Genomic DNA, 22,561 nt, shown 5'->3' with positions numbered 1-22,561 from the left:
CAGGTCATTTCAACAGTTCCTCATCAAGCATCTGCTCCTCTAAGCATTAAAGATACAAAAAGAAGTAAAAAGGTGACTCCCTCTTTTGCAGTTCATAGTATGGTGGGGGAGACAGACAAACAGGCAATTACAATAGTGTGAAATGTGCTATCGTGGGGGAAGCATAGTGATTGTGGGAGCCCCTAATCCATCTTCTACCCACTGAAGTGCTTCCCAGGCAGTCGGAGAGCCAACTGGCCATTTTGCAGGAAGCTGGGTAGGGAGTGCTGGTGGGGAGACCAGCCAGGAAACTATGTAGTCCTCCAGGAGAGGGGGTGAGGTCTGGATGCATCAGTACCAGCTATCACATACTCCCTTTAGGGGCTGCCCAGTCAGAGGCAGAGAGCAAGGATTTCCTGGCAGGCATCTCAGCCCAAAGGTGCATGCATCCCTTTTCCTTGGTACAGTGGCCGTAGGGTAGTGGGAGAGGCTGGAGGGTAAGGTCTTCTCTTTGTCCCTTCTCTAACTCTCCCTTTACTGCCACCCATATGGCAACCCTGTTTAGGGTAAAGTCAAAAGAAGTGACTGAAAAGGATGCTGGAATCCAGAACCAGGAAGAAGAGCTTCCCTCCAGATTATCATACTGATAAGAGGAGTTAAGAGGTAGGAAGCTTTAACTCCCATCCTTGGGAATGTCCCCAGAGGGTTTTTCTCTGTACTCCAGGCAGGAGCAGCTCTCTGTTCCTGTGAGTAAAGGGAGGAGGATCTTTGGAACTTCTAGGACTTGGTTTCCCTCTGATCATGCCTCAGAGAGAGCCATCATGACAAGGTGACAGTCTTCAAGCCAACAGTGGACTCTGTCTTCTTAAAAAAATGTCTTGTGGTAAAATATACATGACATAGGGGCGCTTGGGTGGCTCAGTCAGTTAAGTGTCCGATTCTTAAGTCCGAATTGAGTTTCAGCCCAGGTCATGATCTCAGGGTTCCTGGGATCGAGCCCTGTGTCATTGGGCTCTGTGCTGACAGCTCAGGGCATGCTTGGGATTCTCTCTCTCCCTCTCTCTCTGCCCCTCCTCTGCGTGTGCTCTCTCTCTCTCTCAAAATAAATAAAATAAAATAAAGATATTTATAAAATATACATACCATAATATTTACCGTTCTGATCATTTTTTTAAAAAGTAAACTCTATGACCAACGTGGGGCTTCAGTTCAGGACTCAGAGACTGAACAGTGAAGGCTCTGCGGACCCAGCCAGCTAGGCATCCCACCAGCTTAATAATTTTTAAGTGTACAACTCAGTGACATTAAGTACATTCACAATGTTGTGCAACCAGCTCCGCCATCCATCTCCAGAACTTTTCCATCTTACTAAACAGAAACTCTGTACCCATGAAATGAGAATTCCCCATCCTGCTCCCTCACACCACCCTCTAGTAACCTCTATTATAGTTTCTGTCTCGATGAATTTGTCTCTTCTAGGTACTACATGTAAGTGGAATCATAATATTTGTCCTTTTTGATTGTCTTATATCAAGCATAATGTTTTTGAGCTTCGTTCATGTTGTAGCATGTGTCATAACTTCATTCCTTCCTAAGGCTGAATAATATTCCTTTGTATGTATATACCACATTCTGTTTAATCCTTCATCTGTTGATGGACGTTTCGACTGGTTATTTATTTTGCATGAACAGAGGAGAAGCAGATAGAGAAGGAGAGAGACAAAGAATCCCAAACAGGCTCCAAACTGCCAGCATGGAGCCCCACACAGGGCTCGAACTCACTACCTGTGAGACCATGACCTGAGCTAAAACCAAGAGCTGGATGCTTAAACGACTGAGCCAGCCAGGCGCCTCTGTTTCCACCTTTTGACTATTGTGAATACTACTATGAATATTAGTGGGCAACTATCTGCAGACTCTGGTTTTATTCATCATCTACTTCAGCTATCACAAGAGGGATTAAAGTTAGATTTAAGAAGGACTTCCTGATTTCGTACTACCAGTGACCAAAGCAGCAGCATCTCCCTCTTGTCAGTTTTAATAACCACAGTCTCCTCTGCTTCCCTTAATCCCACCCCGAGACTGGGGGAATGCCCGGAATGGCCGCACTCGAATGGGAAAGAGGCTTAATAGGGGTCACTCTGGGGTCATAGCTGTGGATGGTTTATTTTTAGGAGCTGGGTGGTGAGGGTTTCATTGTCTTCGCTTGGGCTATGGGTATGTTTGCCACCACTCCCCACCCCACACCCAACTTTCTCCTTTCCCTGGCAAATCCAGGCTGTCTCCCTTTTTCTCTCCCAGGCTAAATTGGGAGTGTGAAGCTGCTCTTCTTCCCAATTTAGCTTTTGAATTAAAGTGAGAACTGAATGTGGCTGGAAAGCTGACTCCCATCTGTGTGTGTGTGAGAGAGAAAGGAGAGCAAATGAGCATGAGCACATGCAGGAGGAGTGAGAGCAAAGGAGGCTGATCTGGGCTGCTGTTTAGCGCAGACACCCATCCTCCGGTACAGGCAAACAGCTCAGCCAAGAGAGACGCTGAAGTTTGAAGGCCGATGCTTTTTTCAGGAGTGGAAAAAGTGCTAAAGGGGCATCATTCGAACATTCCGCAAAGATGTGCTCAGTGCTTATTGTGTGCCAGGACCCCTACTAGAGGCTGGGAAAACAGTGGTGAACCAGATAGACCCCATTGCCTATGCCCTGGCTTTCAGCTTGGTGGGGAAACAGGCAATGACCAAACGGGGAGGTGTCAGGGAGGAAGAGCGGGATGCCACAGGGACCAGGATGGGATGGGGCAGGGACGTCGCATCTAAACTGAGACTTGAAGTGCATGCAGTCGCTGACCAAGTGGAGCAGAACAAGAGTGCCTGGGCAGGAGGCACTGTGCACGCAAAGGTCTGAGTGTACCTAGCTTCTGCCAAGGAGGGCTCTGGCATTGGGTGAGTCAGGCTCAAGAGGGCCTAAGGGTTTCCACCTGCTTCTTCCTCTCCCCTCCCTTCTTCTGGGGACAACAAAACTAGATGACAGTGACTTGAGCCAGAGAAGCCTGGGAGCATGTGAATCCCTTCTGTTCATGCTCTAAGCAATCAACCTGGGTGACAGGGAACCTGCAGATCTCCTTCTGAGTTGCTGCTCAGAGAGCTAGACCTGGCAGCTCCAAGGAGGACATGGAACAGAGGAAATGAGATCTCTCTGTCTTGAGAGTATCAGGAAGGGTCTCTGCTTGGCTTAGCTTACCTGACTCTTACCAGGTTGGATGGAGGTTGCTGGCTGAGTCTTTGGGGGATCTTTCCTTGTCTTACTTGCTGGGAATAAGTCATGATTCTGGCTGAGACTGGAACAGGTTGAAGTCTTGGCAAAGAAAGACCCTCTCTTGGCGGAGATAGAAAAGAGCTCTCTAGGCAGCCATGCATTTCTCTGTCAGCTCTCAAATTCCCCACTGACAGGCACAGCTAAGGGATGCTAGTGTAAAACTCACCATCAATATTTCAGGCATCATTATTTATTGATCACTCATCTGGCTGGGACAAAAGCAGAGGGTAATTCATTAGGGATGCAGGACTGGTGAGGTCAGTTTGGGAAAGAGGTCAGGGAAAGGTAGGAGGCCCAACCTTGGAGGCCCAACCTTGGCTCTTGCAGAAATACCCTGGGATTCCAAATTTGAAAATTAGGGTCTTTTTTATCCTTTTTACATTTCATAGTGTGTGATATAAAAATAAGGGAAGGGGCAGGAAACAGGAAAACATGGACCTGGCCTGGGACTGCCACTACTGCCATCAGGGAAATCATACCCAGGGAATCCTGCAGCCAGGTGAGCTGCCCTCCCTGTGGGCCTAGCCTGTCCCTCCCAAGGTCCCTACCCCTTGCCACCTCTTGGGTCCCTCTCCTCACCTGACCTTGAAATTAGCTCCAGTAGCCTCTCTAGATGTCATTTCAGAAACTCATATTGGGTCCATTGGGCTTCAGGGCCCTTCCAGGGTCATCTTGGCAACTTCCCTGCTTCCAGAATGGTGCCTGATTCTCACCCAAAGGGAGTACCTGCCCTTTGGGACTGACATTCTCCTGGGGAGTGTACAGGGAGTGGACCCACAATCTGGGCTTAGGAAGTGATTGCTTGAGGCACCTGGGTGGCTCAGGAGGTTAAGGAAGTGATTGCTTGAAAATCCATAGCTGTTGCATGCACCTGCAAGGATGTTTTCTTCATGAACCTGCAACTCCAGGGAGTGGAGCATGAAGCATCCCGCTCACCAGACCTTAAAGCTGACTGACAGCAGGAAAAGATTCTCCCCTGCAGGGGCGGGGAATCCCACACTGGGAGTGAGGCGCGCCACCTAGTGGCCTTTTTTTTCCCCCCCTCCTTGCAGGCATCCCTCCTACCCATCCCTGTCTCCAGCCTAGATACTGGACACGTTCTCAGGCAGAGCCCAAATGGCTCTAATGCTTGAAGTGCCATCCTCTACCAGGCCTATCTCAGCTCAGAGAGGGAAAAACTAGAGGAATTTGGGAGGGAAATGGTCACAAAATGGCTGAAATTTAAGGCAGTGGGAAAGCCAGCAGTGGCCTGCCTCTCCCTATTAGAGTCTCTCCCTATTATCATGGATGCCTCTCATATGGAGACCATGGCCTAGAGCCCTCAGAGGCCCTCCCTCCTCTGCCAACCCCCTTTCCTCCAGGGTGAGCAAGACTGGGCTCAGCTCTGCTGATTAAGAAAGAGCTGGCACAGGCTGGAGCTGCTGGCTTTCCTCTGATGTCACAGCCTGGAAATCCCATTTTAAGCAGGTTCTTTGGGTGTGGGACACATACAAGAAAGAGAGGGAGAGCCAGATGAAGCAGTTCCAGCCCTGAGGACATTCTCTCCAGGGACCTCAGGTCTGGAGGACTACCCAGTGTCCCCAAGACGGTGGGACACAGGGCTAGACCTCAGCTCCCACTCAAAAGCTAGTATCTCTCGATGCCCACTGGGGACCCGGGCACTGATCCAGTGTCCTCCACACATCTGTTCTGACACCTCTTCCCCACTCCCCTGGCTTAGAGGTCTACTGACGAAGAGGGGAGAGGGCAGGTGGTCCCAAGAGAGAATGAGATAGCAAGATGTCACCTAGACCCAAATGTGTCCTGCCCGCCCCTCCAAGGAGCCGATCCCTCCATCTTTTTGTCATCCTCCATCTCTTCTCTCCTCCCCTGCACCACAGGGGCCAGGCCCTGTGCCGAGTTCTAGGAGACTGACTGAATGTTTCCATGGCAACGGACCAAGGAGCTCGGAAATCTGAGTATGTTCCTGTTGACACAGAGAAACCCAGATGTGCATGGAGAGCCTGGCAGCAGGAAATCTGGCAGTGACCTTCTTAGCAAGTGGTCACTGTAGGTGCAAGCGTGTATTTGTGTGTGCACATGTGCAATGGTGCATCTTTGTGTGTTATGCAGCAAGTGGGATTTAGGTTAGGGAGGGACTAACCTGGTTTCCTGGCCATATGGTAGCTGCTAGCATGAGACTGCAGCATCTTACTCTCTGGAGATCTTTCTAGAACAAAGGAGTCTCTCCCCTGAATTCTACCCTAACACATCCTCTCCTTTCTAGAGGAAGGGGCCAGTTTGCTCAGAGGCCAGTGGTGAAAGGAATGACCTTCAGAGAGCTGTTGACTGGAGGATTCCAAAGAAGATGAAAAGGGCATTTTACACCCCACCTCCACTGTGACCTCAGTTCAGGAGGTTCTTGGCTACTTTGGTCTGAGTGTGAGGCCGGAGAGGACATACCTCTGTGATGCCAGGGAAGGGGGAGGGAATTCTGCTGTAGGGGCATTTTGCCAAACGTGGGGTCCAGAGCCTGGGGCTAGGTCCCCACATACCTTCTGCCGCACTCGATGCTCTGCTTCCTTCATTTTCCCTCCACAAGGCTGCCCTGCTGTTTCTTCGCTCCTTGCTCCCCTCTCCCATCCTCCTCCCTGCCTTGCTCTCTCCCCCCTCCCTCTCCACCCTTTTCCTTTGTTTTTCTCTTCCCATGCTGTCTCTGCTCCTCTGCCATCCTCTCCCTTCTCTTGGACACTGCCTTTCAGGGCTCATCCCCAGCCAGTTGTTCCCCTTGGCCCCTGGTGGCTTTGGCTCTATCTCCCAAGGACTCAGACTCCATGCCCCACAGCCTCCTTCCTTGTCTTCTCCAACCTAGCCCAGCATCCCAGGGCTCAAACCTTCCCTCCTGGGGCCACAGGGACTGTCTCTTTGTCTCCAGCCCTCGGTGTCCTGTCATCCTTCTCTGTCTCCAGACTCAGACATGCACCATGAGGCTGGTTCCCCATCTCTACCTCTTTCCTCAGCCTTACCTGTCTCCTCCCTTCAGAGTCTCTGGCTCTCAGCCCTCCTCCAACATTCTTTAGCCTTTCTAGGCAGTGTGGCCAACCAATTCTGTGCCCAGCAGCCCCCAAATCCTATTCCCTCTTCCCTGGGAGCCTCATGGGGGGGGTCTCTGTCCTCAGAGCTTATACTGACACTTTCCATAAGGTACCAGGAGGTCCACTGGGAAAGGAGGTCTGTGGGCAGAATTCCAAGGGACAAGACAACCTAGAAGGTTAGGGTCTCTAGTCCTTCATAAGTCATGGTCCCCCCTACTCTTCTGGCTGTATCTTGAACCCCCAAACCATTTTCCCAGATGAACCAGCTCAAGCCTATCTCTTATCTTGGAGATCAGTGCTCCTGGATCTCAGTTTGACCTCTTCCCCCATCATTCCTATAGCTGAGGCCTGCTTTTCTCTTGAGGTCCTTCTCACCTCTGGACTGGAGGGGTAAGAACAAAGCACAAAGGCCAAAACACATGAGGTGCCAGAATTTGGTTTATTGGCTCATCCAGTGCCAAAGGTCCAATGGGCACTCTTTTCACAGAATTGGAAGCACTTTGGCTCCAAAATTTCTTTTCTTCTTCACACATTCCTCTTGAAGCCACGGCAGAAGCTGGGGTACAGTATGGGGCAAAAACTGGGCTAATAAGGGTCTGTCTGCTCACACGGGGCCCAGTTTGCTTGGCACAGGAAGTGGACTCTGGGGAAAAGGAAGATGGGCCCCCAGGTGAGGAGGAAAGGAGCTGGCTCAGCAGGGGCCTCTACAATGGGCCCTGAGGGGGTGGATCAGCCCAGCCCAAGAGCAGGGCAGGAATGGGAGGAGGCGAAAGGGTATCAAAGGAAGAGGAGGAGGTAAGAGGCCCTCGGAGCCTCATTCTCTCTTGGGCTGAGGTCCTCTGAGGCTCTAGGAGTAGGAGGAAGGGCTGAAAGCGGGTAAGGGCCAGCTAGCTGTGGGGCTTAGGTTGGGGGGCGGTCACTGCTGGCAGGAAAGTCCTTTACCCAAAATCTCCCCAGCCCTAGGTCTAGAAAGATATACACACACACACACTCACACGCACACCCTAGAACCCCACTTCTTTTTAGTGGGGACATGTAGCACACAGCCCTACCCAATGCCCCCAGCTGCAGCTCTGGCCTGGCCATCCTGGTTATTTAAGCACACGCTAAGCCCCTGTCCTCCATTCACAGTTGTGGGCTGTGCCACAAGTTCTCAGAAGCCTTCCCCTCTCCCTCCCTGTCTCCCGGGTGCCTTCAGGCTCATCTCTGGTCAGTCTGGGCTGTGACTGTCCCCCCAGCCCAGAGAGAGCATTGGGGGGCATATTAGGACCTAAGAAAAGGGGATGGCCATGGTCTTCAGCAAGGCACTGGGTGGGTGGGGGCAGGACTGGAGTGGGAAGCATAGCAGTTTGGGCTCTAAGGAGCCCCCTCCTCCTTGGAGGTGGCTCAGTCTTCAGTAACTCCTCCATCCTCTACCCTTCACCCCCATAGCAGGGCCTCCTCCCTCTTTTCCAAGCCCTTCCAGAGGAGTGGTCACTGGGCAGGCACCAGAAACAGCCATCTGAGGGGCCCTGGGGCTGGAGGCATGTGGGTTACTGGCACAGTGCGCAGCCTCCAGAGGGGGGGTTAAGGACCTCAAGCCAAATCACCCCCACCAGAAGTCTTCTTCTTGGGCCGGGTCTTCAGTGTCTTGGAAGCCAGTGGCTGTGGGAAGGAGGGAAGAAGTCAGAGGGTTCAGATTGGGGTCACATCCCCTCCACATTTCCCCCTGCTCTGGCCTGGGCTCTTACCTCAGCTTTGGGCACTTTTTTGACAGGTTTGACCCTCTTAGGGGCCTTGTCTCCCATATCATCTTCAGAGGTCTCTGTCCGGGGATCTGTCTGGTTTGTGCTAGACCTTAAACTCAGGGCAGGGTCATCTCCTGGTTTGGGGGAAAAAGAACATGGGTCTGGTGGCTCTCCTACCTGGCTTCCATGCCCTTGTGGTCCCCCCTCCCTCTGCCCAGTCTTGGGTCCTGCCTGTACCTAAGTCCTCGATGGTATCCAGGAGGCTGCCAGGGTTGGGTCGGAGACGGCTGTCAGGCCCCTGCAGGGGCAGTGCATCCTCATCCCGGATCAGTGTCAGGTCCTGCATGCTGAAGCTTCGGAGCTTCTCTGATAGCACCCCCTGGCCCTAGGGTCACCACCACGCACCGGGAGAACCAGAGGAAGGGGCGGGGTGGAGATGGAGGTCACTATGGAGCACCGGGCAGCCACCGAGCTCAATGCTTTCCCCACACTGTCCTCACCCAGTCCTATGGCAGCACTGACAGGCTGGGGCCATACTTTCCCTTTGGACAGTTGAGGAAACTGACTCAGAGACTGGAAGTCACTTGGCTGGAAGGTGGTAGAACCAGGCCTAGAACTCTGAGTTGCACAAGCCCCAAACCATCATAGCACCAAGGACAGGGTAGATGCAAAGAGGCTCGGCCAGGGTGATGAAATGAGCTAGGTGGGGCCCGGGGAGCCTGGTCTGCCCCATCTCACCTTGGCAGCAGCGGTGACTGCGGCATTGGCAGCCAAGTTCAGGCCCCTCTTGCCCACCCTCATCATGGTCTCATAGCTCTTGTCTCGGGCCTGCGTGATGTACTCGTCGATTTCCTGAGGGGTGGGAGGGGAAGGAGTAGGAAGTGAGAGGTGGTCCCTGATGGTCAGACCCTGCCCTGCCCTTGTTCACACATGGACAAAGGCACTGCCTGCTTCAGGAGGTCAGGGTCCTGCCAGATCACTCCAGATTGTGGGGGCCCACAAGGAGAGCCAGGAATGTACATGGCTGCAGGCACTGGGCTGCCATGGCCTGGGGCAGGCTAGAAAGTCAGCTGAGTGGAGGCAAACCTTCTCCTTGTTGGACAGTGTCGGGTGCACGAACTTGCGGTAGAGTACGCTGGAGCCCTTGGTATAAGGGGACAGCAGCCATATCACAAAGGCGATCTTGAGCTCAAAGTAGAAGGGGAACCTGTGGGTAGAATAGAGGCAAGTGGCAGAGCGTGGGATAGGGAGTCAGGAGGTGAGCTGATCCCCTGCAAGAACTTGCCTGGTCCCCCACCTCTTAGTGCACTGGGGTTCCCATGTGGCTCAGGAGACTGGGCATTTCTTTTCTTTTCTTTCTTTTCTTTTTTTAATTTTTTTAAAATTTAAGTTTATTTATTTATTTTGAGAGAAACAGAGAAAAAGAGAGAGAGGGGGAGAGAGAGAGAGAGAGAGAGAGAGCATGAGCAGGGGAGGGGCAGAGATAGAGGGAGAGAGGGAGAATCCCTAGCAGGCTCCAGGATATTAGCGCAGAGCCCGATGAGAGGCTGGAACTTAAGATCATGACCTGAGCCGAAATCAAGAGTCAGATGCTCAACCGGCTGAGCCACACAGGTACTCCTTGGCATTTCTAGTCTCAAGGAAAATGAGAGGTACAGTTGAGACTCCAAGTGGGATGGTGAGAAGTGCCTCCAGCAGAATTCCCCTTGTAGTGGCTCTCCGCACACTTTTCTCTTGGAGTCCCAGGCCTCCCACTCTGACAGAACACTCCTGTTAGTCTGTCCCAGGGCTAATACCAAGGCGAGCTCTCTAACTTCCCAGGTCCACTCCTGGGTCTTTACCTCCTTCTCCTCCTGCCCTTCCTCCCACGAGAAAGACTGAAGCTTCTCCAGCTGTGCTCTGGATCTCATCCTTTGCTGCCATGACTTGCCTCTTGCTTTTAAGGACTGTTGTCCATTCCCTGGCTCCTTCTCCTCAGGCCAGACTCCTTCACGTCTCCTACATCCTCACAACGCACTTTCCTTTGTTTGTGTCAAGAAGCATCTATGCCAGGGGCACCTGGGTGGCTCAGTCAGTTCAGTATCTGACTTTGGCTCAGGTCATGACCTCAGAGCGTGTGAGTTTGAGCCCCCCTCCCCTCTGCTGGTTCTCGTTCTCTCTCTCAAAAATAAATATAAATAAACTTAAAAAAAAAGAAGCATGTATGCTCACTGTCCTCACAATTATCAATCCACTACTCTTTCCTAATCTAACCCCTAGCTAAATAGCTAGCTAAGTAGCTAAAACTCTTTTTCTCAAAGTTCACTTACAATCCAATGCAATCATCCTTTATTCTCTACCTCTCCATAAAACTCTCTTGATTTAGTGTTCTGTGCTTTGTTAGTCCTCTCTTCCAAGAGGCATCTGCTCATTCAGTAAATATTTTTTGAGCTCCTGCTGTGAACCTACATATAGGTGATTAGGATTCTCTGTCCTTCAAGTGTTCATAACATAGTCTAATAGTGCTTTGAAATACCAGCACTGAATGTCTATAAGATCGAATCATATGCCTAGTTAACATATAGGGAAACTGAGACCTACGAAGCTGTAACCTGCCCAAAGTCATACAGGATGTCTGGCAGAAGCAGGTTTTCTAAATTCTATTGTGGTGCTTCGGCTATCACCAGATAGAAATGTGGGGGTTGGGTCTCTTATTCTACTGATTAAGCCAGGCCTGCAGTGGGGGAGGGCAGACACCCAGGACCCCATGGAACCGTGGGAGGACTCCACCTTGGGTCTCAATCTTCTGTTGGGCTGGTGGGGGTAGAGAGTCTAAACTCTGGACCCTGCGATGCAGGGTGGGGATGCTGGACCTCACCAGGAAAGCACAATATCCGTGAGTGTCTCCGCTGTGGTGAAGAAGGCAAAGACGATCCAGTACATCATCCATTTCACCTGAAGGTACAGAGGGCTGCGTTAGACCAGGCCTTGAGGGAACACGTAGGACCCCATCTCTGCTTGCCAACTATGCTGGAGGTGTTGTGGGGAAGGGACACTCAGGACCTCAACTTTGCCTGTGGATCACACCAGGGCTGGGGGAAGGGAACACAAAGGAACTTCCTTGAAGTAAGGTCTCATTAGAGCTGAAGCACTGGCATAAAGTCACTCCTGTCTGTATTGTGACCCACTGTCCTCCCCTATCTTTGCCACGTGGGGTGGGTGGGAGATAAAGGTCATAAACTCACATATTCCTTCACGTTTTTTGTCTTCACGGCCTTGTAGGAAGAATAGGCTGGGTACAAGGTGCCAAAGATGAGCCTAGGGAGGCAGGCATGGTTACTGGTCCCCTCGGCCAAGAGCAGTGGCCTCTCCCTCCCAGCTCTGCATTAGTCAGTCCCTGGGTAGGTAAGGGGAGAAGGACAGAACTCCAGAGTGCCACATCAACTGGACTGGTGAACTCAGGTCAGTGGTTACGGCCAAAGCAGTTAAGCCTCAGGCGACAAGCATGGAGGTTGCCAGCCAGTGAAGGTGATGTCTCTTCCCTCTCTAGTTTTCAGTTTTTCTCCAGCCCCTTAGGTAAAGAAAGACCCAGATGCCAGAGGGTCCAATGTGTGTCTTCAGCAATGATCATTGGTTATCCGTATTGTGGGGAGTGGGGGCCTGGTCACTGCAACAGGGTGCTCCCTTCTCCAGATACTGGGCTCATTCACAGTCGTCTGCCCTTACCTTCTACCTCTGGTTCAGAGCCAGGCTGGGCAGGGCCAGGTCTGTAGGGGAACCTGATATCGTCTAACAGGGTACTCTATGTGGCAATCAGAGGTACCACTGTGGCCCTGGGGGCCCGGGGAACAGAGGGCACAGGGGCAGGAGGCCCTAAGAGGGGCAAAAAGGTTTATTCCCTCATATAAGCGCCCTTGGGACCAAGCTCGGGAGAGGGCCCTGGGCTCAAGGCCCTAACGGAGTACAACCTGGTAGTGATCCCATTAGAGAGACCATATATAAGGACATAGGTGAGGGAGGGAGAAGACTGATGTCTCCCAGGAAGCTCATCCAGACAAGAGAGAGGCAGGCCCTCTGAAGGCCACAGGGAGATATGAGGCCCGTGGATTCCCTCTGAGGTGGGATGGGGGAGAGGAAGGAGGGAGACTCCAGTGACAGGGAGCCAGAACACAAGCACATAACAGCACTGAATGGGAAGAAGTCAGGGGGAGGGAATTCTGGGGTGTCAGTCCCCCACGGTGGACTGGACGGTGAGGGGCAAGGTCCTGAGCCAGGGGAGGGCTTGACTGAGCTCCATGCAAAACCCCTGCTGGGCCCAGCCCCCTGACCATGTGTGGGTATTGCCTGTTCTCACAGGGACCAGCCTCATACAGGCAAGATACTTTCTAACAGACCTGTGGAGAAGAGGGGTGGGGGTGGGTAGAGTCCTCAAGGACAAAGTGTGGGGTGTGGGGGCAGGCTTCTCTCCTGGAGCCTGGGGGAGGAGGGACAGAGCTCCACAATGTGGCTGGCAGCCTGGAATGAAGGCCACCTAAGGCCCTCCCCTCTGTGGCTTTCACAAATCCAGGCTGAGCACACATATCCTCTCCCGGTTACCTCCCACACTTTGTCCTCCAAGCATCTCTGCTTCCCAGTACCCAGATGTCCTTCCTGGGGGGGCCTTCAGAGCTTGTGCCCTCATCTCTACTGTCCTGATAGAAGAGGGAGGAGGCCAAGGCTGCTAACTATGGCCCTAAGCAATGGAATGACGAGGCCCTGCCTGGTTCCCCACTCTTCCATTAGCCTTCTCCACGCAGGAAGATGACGGACCAGGTCTGAGTTGCTCCTTCAGCCCAGATGTGCTAGGTGGGGGAGGGGACATGCTGCCTCCCCTTCATAAATCAAGCCATGCTTGCCCAGCCCTAGGATGAAGGAAGGGGAAGGAACACCGAAAATTAAAAATAAAAGGGGTGGGAAGCCAGGCTTTCTATGCTCCTCTAATGCTCCCCACTCCGGTCCTGGGTCCTATACTTGCATGTCTTGTCTCTGGGGACCCCAAATAGGAACGATGTGCCTTTAGGTGACTCTGTTATATGAAGCCACGGAGCGGTCCATGCTGGGCTTCAACACCCCTCACCCTCATTCCCATTCCCCATCCCCCTCCCTGACGGCCGCGCCCCGCCACCGCCGCACTCACACCACCAGGCGAGAGATGATCCAGGACACCATGGCGGGGCCGGGCGGGGCGCGGGGCGGGGACCCGGTCCGAACCGAGGATGCAGGTGCCGGAGGTCGAGCGGCGGCAGCAGCAGGAGCCGCAATAGCAGAAGCAGCCACAGCAGCAGCCGCCGCGGGGGCCGCGGAGCGCCGAGCAGCCGCGGTTAAAGGGGAGGTCCCTGCCGCAGCGGCGGGCCGTGGGCGGCGGCGGCTCTTAAAGGGGAGGCCCAACGGCGGTGGCGGTGGCGGCGGCAGCAGTAGCAGCAGTGGCGCGCCCCCCTGCACCTGCTATCACCGGGCATGCGCCTTTGACCCTCAGCACCCTGCCTTCGTCTAATCGCTTGTTCATCTTTCTTGGATTCCAAGCCGTGGCTTGAGGTCCTTATAGGCTTTCATGTTCCATTCTGACAACGTAGCTCCCGTATCTTAGTCCTCCTCCTGCCTTGCCCGCATCAGGCTGAAAGGCTTAAATATTCTCCCAGGCGTATTAGCTAGGACTCATTGAGTGCTTACTGTGTCAGCGTCTCTGAGCCTAAGAGCTTCACATGCAGTATTTCATTGAATCCTCATGACCATTTCATAAGGCAGAGGTTATAATTATACTTATTTTGAAGATAAGGAAATGGGAAGCTTAAGGAAGTTCAATAATTCGCGAAGTTCAGAGAACCTCGAAGTCATGCTGCTAAGATATGAACCCGTGAAGTCTGCTTTAATCAGGCTACTTCTCCCATTGATGACTAACAAACTGTCCATCCTCATTACAGGGCCTGTAAACACAGCCACCAAAGAACTTAAGTCAAAGTTATAGCTGCACCTGTCCACCTCACCCCTTCTTGGCCATCACCAATCAATCCGTTTGTTGGAGGACCCATTCCCCACTCTGACCTGCTTTTTTATGTTGTCATTTGCTAAGCTTTGCAGGGAAACAGAGCCCATGCTTAAGGTGAATACCCAGGGATAGACCCTCTTTAAACAAAAGGGTAGGGAGACCTGACGTCTGGGTTGAGATGGATCCAGGGCCTCCAGTTCCACCCCCATCAGCAAACGCTGGCAGCAGTGTATGCCCTAATTCTGAAGACATTTATATCCAGAATGTAGGCTAGCCCGCCTCCTGATTTTCACCAAAGCAACAAAGCTCCAACCTCTGCAACCCCCTTTCTCCCTATTGCTTTCCTTTCCTGTCCCATTTCAAAGCTTCTGTATTCTTTAAGTGGAGGTGTAAGTCTTCTGGTGATCACAGCCTCTACCCGTGCCCAACCAGGCTGAAAGGACCCACTCAGACCTCTGAATTTCAGTTATGGTCCTATTCAAGCTCAGTATCCTTGAGCCACACAATGGTCTATTTCCACCCTGATAATTGTATTTCCAGGCTCAAACACTTTGGAAGATGTTTTCCAACAGAGTCTGGAGAAGCAGCCTCCGATGACCCCTCTTGCTATTCTTTACAACTTCCTCTTCAAAAGGCCTTTTCTAATTGGAATATAATCTGTCCTTATTCCTCAAGCCACTTTAATTGCTGCTTAAAAAAAATATCCCATTTGGGTCTTTTCCTACCAACTCCGAGGTAGACCTAGGGCCACATGTTTCATATGTGGGCAGCTGGGCCTCCTGCTTTGAGGAATCCCATGACCGATTGCCTAAAACCTTGTTCAGGCCATCTTCCACTGTGCTCGCCCCCCGCAGCTCCAGGAAGGTTAAAGACCCCCTCACCTTTCCCATTCCATTCACACAGTATCAACTATGGAAAACCCATCTCTTCTGCTACCCTTTTCCCTTCACCCCACAAACCCATAAACCACAATGACCTGGCACATTTCCTCTCTCAAATGGGCACAAATTCAGGAAGTAAAGGGTAATTGGATGCAGCAATGTAATGAAGGTCAGGAAAATGAACCATCCCCTACCTCCAACCCCACCTTCAACCTGTCTTTGCTTTTTAGAATGATTGGCACAGAAGAATTTAGTCGACTCCAAACGGATTTGTTAGATTTTTAATAAGAACATGGAAATCCCAATCAGCCCTTCAACAAAATTAAAATACAGAAAGTGAAATTAAACGTATTCTACAGTAAATGACTTTTATTTAAAAAAAAAAAAAAGGTAATTGTGAATGTATAAACAAGCCTGCACGGTACTACAGTACAGCTGGAAAGAAGATAGATACATTTTCCAACGTATCTATGGGCCAATGAATTCCATCGTTTTCAAATAAATTCTTAATAAAACTCCACAGAGTTGGAAAGTTTTGCTGAAAATATTTTTGGACAAAAAACCCAAAAAACCAAAAAGTCTCATGTAGGAAATCAAACTTTCCTTTGCATTCAGAAATGTAAGGAGTCCCAAGGGAACGCTGGTAATATGTGAAAATGGTTCCTGCGTCACCAGTGTGTGTATCTCTAAAACACCACAGCTCAGACGTGACAAAGTTCTTTCTCAGATGGCTGTTCCCTCAAGACAGGACTGAGATGGGAAGGGAAGAAACTAAAAGAATCCTAAAAAGCCAATTCTTTTCAATTCTGCTTTGGCTGATTTTGTGCTATAATGGGCAGTTGATTTCTAAAAATCATAGTTCTTCAAAGATTTTTATCGAAAGGAAGACTAAATGTAATGTGCCTTTCCTCATAATCCAGGAAAACAACTGTGGTATTTCAAAAATTCTAAAAATATCTACTTTCATGAAATAGTAACTATTTCACTACAAACCTATTTTTCACTAAATACACACGTTTCCTAATCCTGGAGCCTCCTGGGAAAAGCAGTGGGTTCTCCCTGGGTCCTGCAAGACTCCAGTGTTCATGGGAGAGATTGTGGAGAATGGCTTCACCCCGTCTCCTGGGATGGGCTGTGTCAGAGGTCACGTGCAGAGACACTGTCAGGCTTCCACCAGGTGTGTTTAAGCAATTAGCCCCTACTTGTACCAGTTATGTGATTCCCCCTACCTCCAAACATATTCCCACTTAACTAGGCACAAGAGAACAAAGAAAAGAAAGGTGTGCCCACATTCCCGGTTTCCATGACTCTCAAGTCACGAGAATGCGCAGGAAAGCCCAGCAAGGTTCAGGCAATTCAGAGTCCCAAAAGACCACAGGATGGGGATGTGGCACCCTTGGCTTGGAGTCTGAAACTGTGTGTGAACAGTGCGACTTTCCTGGGTCAACCTTCAGTGTTGAGGCAGCGTAGAAAAGAGTGGCTGGAGAGTTTGTAATACTGACCACACTGGCTCCCAGTGAAGGGCCTCTGCTCCAGCAGAGAACCCTGCTGTTCCCTGTATGTGTTGTGAGTGAAAGACCTGCTTCACAGGGGAGTTAGCAATTTCTCCATGCCTAAGATCTTGCCAGTTTGGATTCATGAGCCTTGAGGGTGCCAACAGCATCTTTTACTGCGTGATAAATGATATTCTTCACCTGGAGAGAGCAATCAGCACAGTCAGTTCATGGCAGCCCCATATTATATTCTCAAATAAAGATATATATTTTACACAGCCTATAAAGCCTACTAGTGAGCAAGGAAGTCTTTCAATGAGGACTGCGTATTTCCCAAATCAATCCTATAAATGATTTACAAATCACAGAGGATATAAGCTCTATATTCAAAAAAGAATGATGAAATCATTTGAAAGGCTACCTAATGACCATCATCTATGTATTTAGTAAGTGCTGGGCATTATTGCTAAGCTTTTTATGTTGACTTTCATTTAATCCTTACCACAGTCTTATGGGGTCGATTCTATTATCATCACCTTCATTTTTACAGATGAGAAACCAAGGAAACCAAGGTTCTGTGGTTAAGAACCTTGCCCAAGGTCCTATAGCTAGTAGGAATGCCCTAAAACAACAGTGGGTAGGTAGGATTATTGGATATTTTCTCCCTTTGTTCTTGCATGTATTTTCTATTTTGCCTAAGAGGAACACATATTACACGTGAAACAGGAAGGAATAGTTAAGAGTTACTAAAATAAAGTGAATAGGCAAAAGACAGTTTTAAACCAAGATAGCAATTATTTCCAGGGAGGGAAATAAAGAGACAGAATGGGGAAGGGTATATGGAAGTTTCAATAATGTAGTTGTTCTGTATGTGTATATTGTATAATATGTATGTATAGGATGCTTTACCTTTTTTATTTTAATTTAATGTTTTTTATTTATTTCTAGGAGAGAGAGAGAGAGAGACAGCGTGAGCAGGGGAGGGTCAGAGAGAGAGGGAGTCACAGACTGAAACAGGCTCCAGGCTCTGAGCTGGCAGTCAAAACAGAGCCCGACGCGGGGCTCGAACCCAGGAACCGCGAGATCATGACCCAAGCGAAAGTCGGACGCTTAACCCACTAAGCCACCCAGGCGCCCCAAGGATGCTTTATTTCTTCTTTTTTTTTTTTTTTAAATTTTTTTTTAATGTTTTATTTATCTCTAGGAGAGAGAGAGAGAGACAGCGTGAGCAGGGGAGGGTCAGAGAGAGAGGGAGATACAGACTCTGAAACAGGCCCCAGGCTCTGAGCTGGCAGTCAGCACAGAGCCCGACGCGGGGCTCGAACCCACGAACCGCGAGATCATGACCTAAGCGAAAGTCGGACGCTTAACCGACTAAGCCACCCAGGCGCCCCAAGGATGCTTTATTTCTTAAGGTGGGTACTGGGCACATAAGCTCCCTTTTGCTATTCTTTATTTAAATTTTTTTGTATTGGGATGTCTAGATGGCTCAGTCAGTTAAGCCTCCGACTTTGGCTCAGGTCATGATCTCACAGTTTGTGGGTTTGGGCCCCACCTCGGGTTCAGAGGCTGGAGCCTGCTTCAGATTATGTGTCTCCCTCTCTTTCTGTCTCTCCCTCACTTGCACTCTGTCTCTCAAAAATGAATAAACTTAAAAAAATTTTTTGTATTAATTCAACAAATATTTACTGAGTACCTAGTATGTATCAGATATCATGCTAGGGAAAACCAGTGAAGAAAGCAGTAAAATCCCTGCCTTCATGGAGCTTAAATAGCTTATATTCTAGTAGGGATACAAACAAACAGAAAAAATACATAATATGTTAGACAGTGAAAAATACTACAGAAAAAAATAGAGCAGTGACAGGATTGGGAGGGTTGGAGGTGACGTATTATAGAGACCTAATGTAGGTAAGGTTTGAAAATATGAGTGAAAATCTGCATATTTGCATTACACCTATAGTATCAATGTTATCTATCAATGTGATTGTACTTTGTAATAATAACTTTAAGATTGAAATGTTAAAAAAAATTTTTTTTTAGGTTTATTTATTTTTGAGAGAGGGAGAGAGGAAGCATGACCAAGAGGGGCAGAGAGAGAGGGAGACTGAATCCCAAGCAGGCTCTAGGCTGTCAGCACAGAGCTGGAGGCAGGGCTCAGAACAGGAACCCAGAGATCAAGACCTGAGGCGAAATCAAGAGTTAGATGCTTAACTGACTGAGCCACTCGGGGGCCCTGAAATGTTCTTATTTTTAATTTTTATTTATTTATTTATTTAAAAGAAAAAAACTTTTTTTTTAATGTTTTTTTAATGTTTTATTTATTTCTAGGAGAGAGAGAGAGAGAGAGAGAGAGACAGCGTGAGCAGGGGAGGGGCAGAGAGAGAGGGAATCTGAAACAGACTCTGAAACAGGCTCCAGGATCTGAGCTGGCAGTCAGCACAGAGCCCGACGCGGGGCTCGAACCCACGAACCGCGAGATCATGATCTAAGCGAAAGTTGGACGCTTAACCGACTAAGCCACCCAGGCGCCCCGAAAAAAACTTTTTTTAATGTTTATTTATTTTGAGAGACAGAGAGAGACAGCACAAAAAGGCGAAGGGCAGAGAGAGAGGCAGACATAGAATCTGAAGCAGGCTCCAGGCTCTGAGCTGTCAGCACAAAGCCCAATGAACCATGAACTGAAAGATCATGACCTGAGCTGAAGTCGGAAGCTTAACCGACTGAGCCACCCAGGCACCCATGTTCTTAATTTTTAAAAAGGAACAGCAAAAAGGAGACTCAGGGTTGAAGGTGCCTGAATCCACCTGCAGGAGGCTGGGAGACTGTATATTCAGATTGCTGAAGTTCTGCCTAGGGAATCTTGCTTCCTTCTTCTTCTTCCTTTTTTTTTAATGCTACTAAAGCACCCAACAATTCTTAGGGACATGGACTGAAGTGTGTAGCAGGACATTAAGGTATGGAGTATGCACAGAAACATGCTGTGAGAAGCAGCTCTGGGGAAATGCCCTTCTTGGAAACATGCATGGAACGCTCTGCCACAGTGCTTTCGCCACCTACCTGTGAGACGTCAGTCAGTTATTAACACTGAAATACTTTATCTCTCAGGAGCAGAGAAACAGAAGATGACGGCAGAAATGATTAGGTTAAAAGATATATGTCCTCTAAAAGTAAATCGGAAGAGGACTCATTAAATACTCTGTGGAGGAGGATCATCTCTCTAGTAATACTTCTCATAAAGTACTCTCAGAAAGCAGATGATCATCCTGTGTATGTAGCCAAGCAGGAGATGAGGAGACAGAGTGGGGGTGAAGGAGGAGTTATTTACCTGCAGTTTATCCTCATGGTTTGTATGAGTATTAGAGAGATGCCTGAATTCCTGTGTCAGGCGGAAACAGTGCTTTACATGTTCTGGAGATACAAAGTCTTCAGCTACTTTTATGCAACTGTATAGATTGTGCACCTGGGAGGGGAAAAGTACAGAGGGAAAAGAGCCCCTGGAGATTCAGCAACATATGGGAAACATCCATCATACAGTTTATAAAACAAACCCCCCCAAACTTGAGAAATGCTTATAATATTCCATTTTCATAAAAACAAAAGCAGAAAAAAGTATAAGTTTATAAATGAAAATGTTAGTATTCGCACAGAAAACGATCTGGAAAAATATACACAAGCCACTTCTGGAGAAGGCAGGGCAAGGTGATAGAAAAGGGGCATGGCACAGGTAGCTGAGTTGGGACTTTCACTTTTTCCCTTATTTAAAAATTTTCAAATGCGCATTTAGAATTACACTGAAGAAAATTAAAGAGCAAAAAATAAGTTGCAGTTTAAGAACTGTCAGCACAGTGTAGCCATTTATATATCTATTACTAGGAAAATCAGAAATAAGGAAGGCTATGGAACCAAGTGGAACTCACCTGGTGTGGGGCTCCAGCAGGTATGAAGACAGCATCCCCCAGGAACTGAACGATGGCCCAGCCTTGCACACCATACTCCTCATAGAGTCGCTTACGGAGGGTCTGGTCCAGGTACCAACTTTGGTCATGGATTGGGTCATGATCAGGGGGATTCTCTTGGCCTTGCTCTTCTCCAACCTGAAGCCATAACCAAACCCAAAGATGGAAAAATCAATACATAAAAATTATTAACAGCATAAATCCAATTCCCTACACCAATGTCTGTATTGGGACCAATCTTCTGCTTTATTCTATTCAACATCATACAGGTGTGGATTCAGACCTTCAGGGCATTTGGACAAAAAGTATAGGTCTTTAAAGCCAAGAAACTCCACACAAGAAACCCTAAACAGGCTGTCTCATCACCCCTAGACCCTTAATCCATGAGTGGAGAGCCTACTCGGGGGCATACCTTTCGTAGCAACTCCCGGATCTTTTCTGCATCCTTGGCTGCATAGATGTGCCATAAAGCACCAGGCTTCTCCTTTCCATCATGAATCCTCTGCTTTGTCACGTCATCAGCATCTCCCTCATCAATTGTCTTGAGTACCTCTGAAAAGAGCAAAATTACTTTTCCATGTAACCAGGCATTTTACTTCCTCTGAGTAAAGCAAAATGTTCAATTCAAACAAGCTTAGTCTCTACTATTCTCTGTCTCTCTGGAACAGTGTAAGGTAGAATCAGAGAATCAAAACTCCTATTTAAGCTTTCTAGACACAGTAAGAGCAACCCTAAATCTTCCTCACTTAATAGAGACGGCACGTTTTTTTTGGAGGGAGAGTTTTCTTTTAAAACCTGTTTCTTGCTCAAACTGTTTCGCCACATCTTATGTTCAAAATGCAGGTTATTTCCTGCTGTAAGTGGACAGACTCCATATACTTTCTCAAGACCTCTTTAAACTCTAGGGTTCTATGGATATAAGGCCATGAAACATAAAGTTTCTCTGGCAAGTTAAGAGGGTAGGCTTGTAATGCTTGTCTATTATAATCCCTTAAAGGACAGCATAACTGAAGGATGTGCAGGTGTACAGAATTAAAAGCAAATGTGTGGCAGCAAATATACCAAAATAATGACACCGATAATTCCTGAGCTGTGCGATCTTGAGTTACTTATTTCTTTCTTTAACCTTTTCTACGTTTTCTAAAATGTCCATAATTAACACATATTAATTTAATTTAATTTAATTTTATTTATTTAATTTATTTATTTCTAGGAGAGAAAGAGAGAGACAGCGTGAACAGGGGAGGGTCAGAGAGAGAGGGAGTCACAGACTCTGAAACAGGCTCCAGGCTCTGAGCTGGCTGTCAGCACAGAGCCCAACGCGGGGCTCAAACCCACGAACCACGAGATCATGACCTAAGCGAAAGTCGGACGCTTAACCGACAAAGCCACCCAGGCGCCCCACATATTAATTTTATACTGAGATGGCAAGGAGTAAAAATGCAGCAAAATGTCACTTCGATGCTTCAATTCTGTGCAGATAAACTGGCTTTATCATCTGTTACCCCACAATTGATCTGGCTAATGGACCAAGTGAGTCAAGCTGCCCTTCCTTCTTCACTCCTCTTTTGGATGCTCTACACTCCGTGGAAAGGGAGCATTCCCAGAAAGAGAAAGACTCTGGTCAGAGATACACAAGTACCATTCTTCTCTCCTGGAACCTCCTTTCACTTAGCAACATCCACTGGGCACCTACTATGCATCAGGCCTAGGACAGCTTTCGGAAAAGCCACTGGCCCTGAGGAAGACGACACCTGATTCTACTCCTGAGGCTGAGCCTCACCTCCTTAAGTTGTGAGTTATAGAAATCATACCTTCATCATGAGCACCCTCCCCGATGGGGATCCCAACATACACCATCACATTGACTGCATCAGACACATCTAAATGAAGGTTTGTTGTGCCAACTCTTCTATCTTCTGCGGTTATTAAGCCTGAGGGAAAAGGAGGATATGCAGGGTGAAAGGGCAATATTGTGAAAAATCCATACGGATCCTACAAGTGAGAACATACTCGAAGATGTTCTTAAATGGGTAACACTGGGAGAGTAAAGTATATCTGTTTATTAAGAAATCACTCTCCTCATCTCTTTTCTCATGTTTTAAGATTGATTTCTAGCTTGGCTGACACTATAGA

General features: G+C 48.8%; 2 protein-coding genes across 4 annotated transcripts in view; both read right to left on the bottom strand.

The window, feature by feature from the left end:
* Nucleotides 1-6,781: 6,781 nt before the first annotated feature.
* Nucleotides 6,782-13,372, bottom strand: REEP2 (receptor accessory protein 2). Of its 2 annotated transcripts, none has more exons than XM_039217891.1 (8): nucleotides 13,244-13,372; nucleotides 11,313-11,385; nucleotides 10,946-11,022; nucleotides 9,175-9,295; nucleotides 8,827-8,940; nucleotides 8,326-8,467; nucleotides 8,092-8,222; nucleotides 6,782-8,005 (listed from the first exon to the last, which is right to left on the bottom strand). In XM_039217891.1, exons 1-8 carry the CDS (start codon nucleotides 13,273-13,275, stop codon nucleotides 7,937-7,939), a joined length of 759 nt encoding a protein of 252 aa, XP_039073822.1. In that variant the 5' UTR covers nucleotides 13,276-13,372; the 3' UTR covers nucleotides 6,782-7,936. The 2 variants fall into 2 exon arrangements, with proteins under 2 accessions (XP_039073822.1, XP_039073821.1); XM_039217890.1 differs by having other exon boundaries at nucleotides 8,326-8,473; nucleotides 13,244-13,371.
* A 1,868-nt stretch (nucleotides 13,373-15,240) lies between these two features.
* KDM3B (lysine demethylase 3B) overlaps nucleotides 15,241-22,561 on the bottom strand; it is a 68,211-nt gene continuing 60,890 nt past the window's right edge. For both annotated transcript variants that reach the window (XM_039217919.1, XM_039217920.1), the window contains 5 exons: nucleotides 22,240-22,359; nucleotides 20,838-20,977; nucleotides 20,387-20,563; nucleotides 19,795-19,929; nucleotides 15,241-16,667 (listed from right to left, as the gene is read on the bottom strand). In XM_039217919.1, the coding sequence (XP_039073850.1) occupies nucleotides 16,587-16,667; nucleotides 19,795-19,929; nucleotides 20,387-20,563; nucleotides 20,838-20,977; nucleotides 22,240-22,359 (653 nt within the window). In that variant the 3' untranslated portion in view covers nucleotides 15,241-16,586. The remainder of the gene's footprint in view (nucleotides 16,668-19,794; nucleotides 19,930-20,386; nucleotides 20,564-20,837; nucleotides 20,978-22,239; nucleotides 22,360-22,561) is intronic.

The sequence above is a fragment of the Hyaena hyaena genome, unplaced genomic scaffold (assembly GCF_003009895.1).
Source record: "Hyaena hyaena isolate Hyena2069 unplaced genomic scaffold, ASM300989v1 scaffold_723, whole genome shotgun sequence".
In the NCBI taxonomy this organism is placed as follows: domain Eukaryota; kingdom Metazoa; phylum Chordata; class Mammalia; order Carnivora; family Hyaenidae; genus Hyaena; species Hyaena hyaena.
This window is presented reverse-complemented; position numbering and strand designations above follow the sequence as displayed.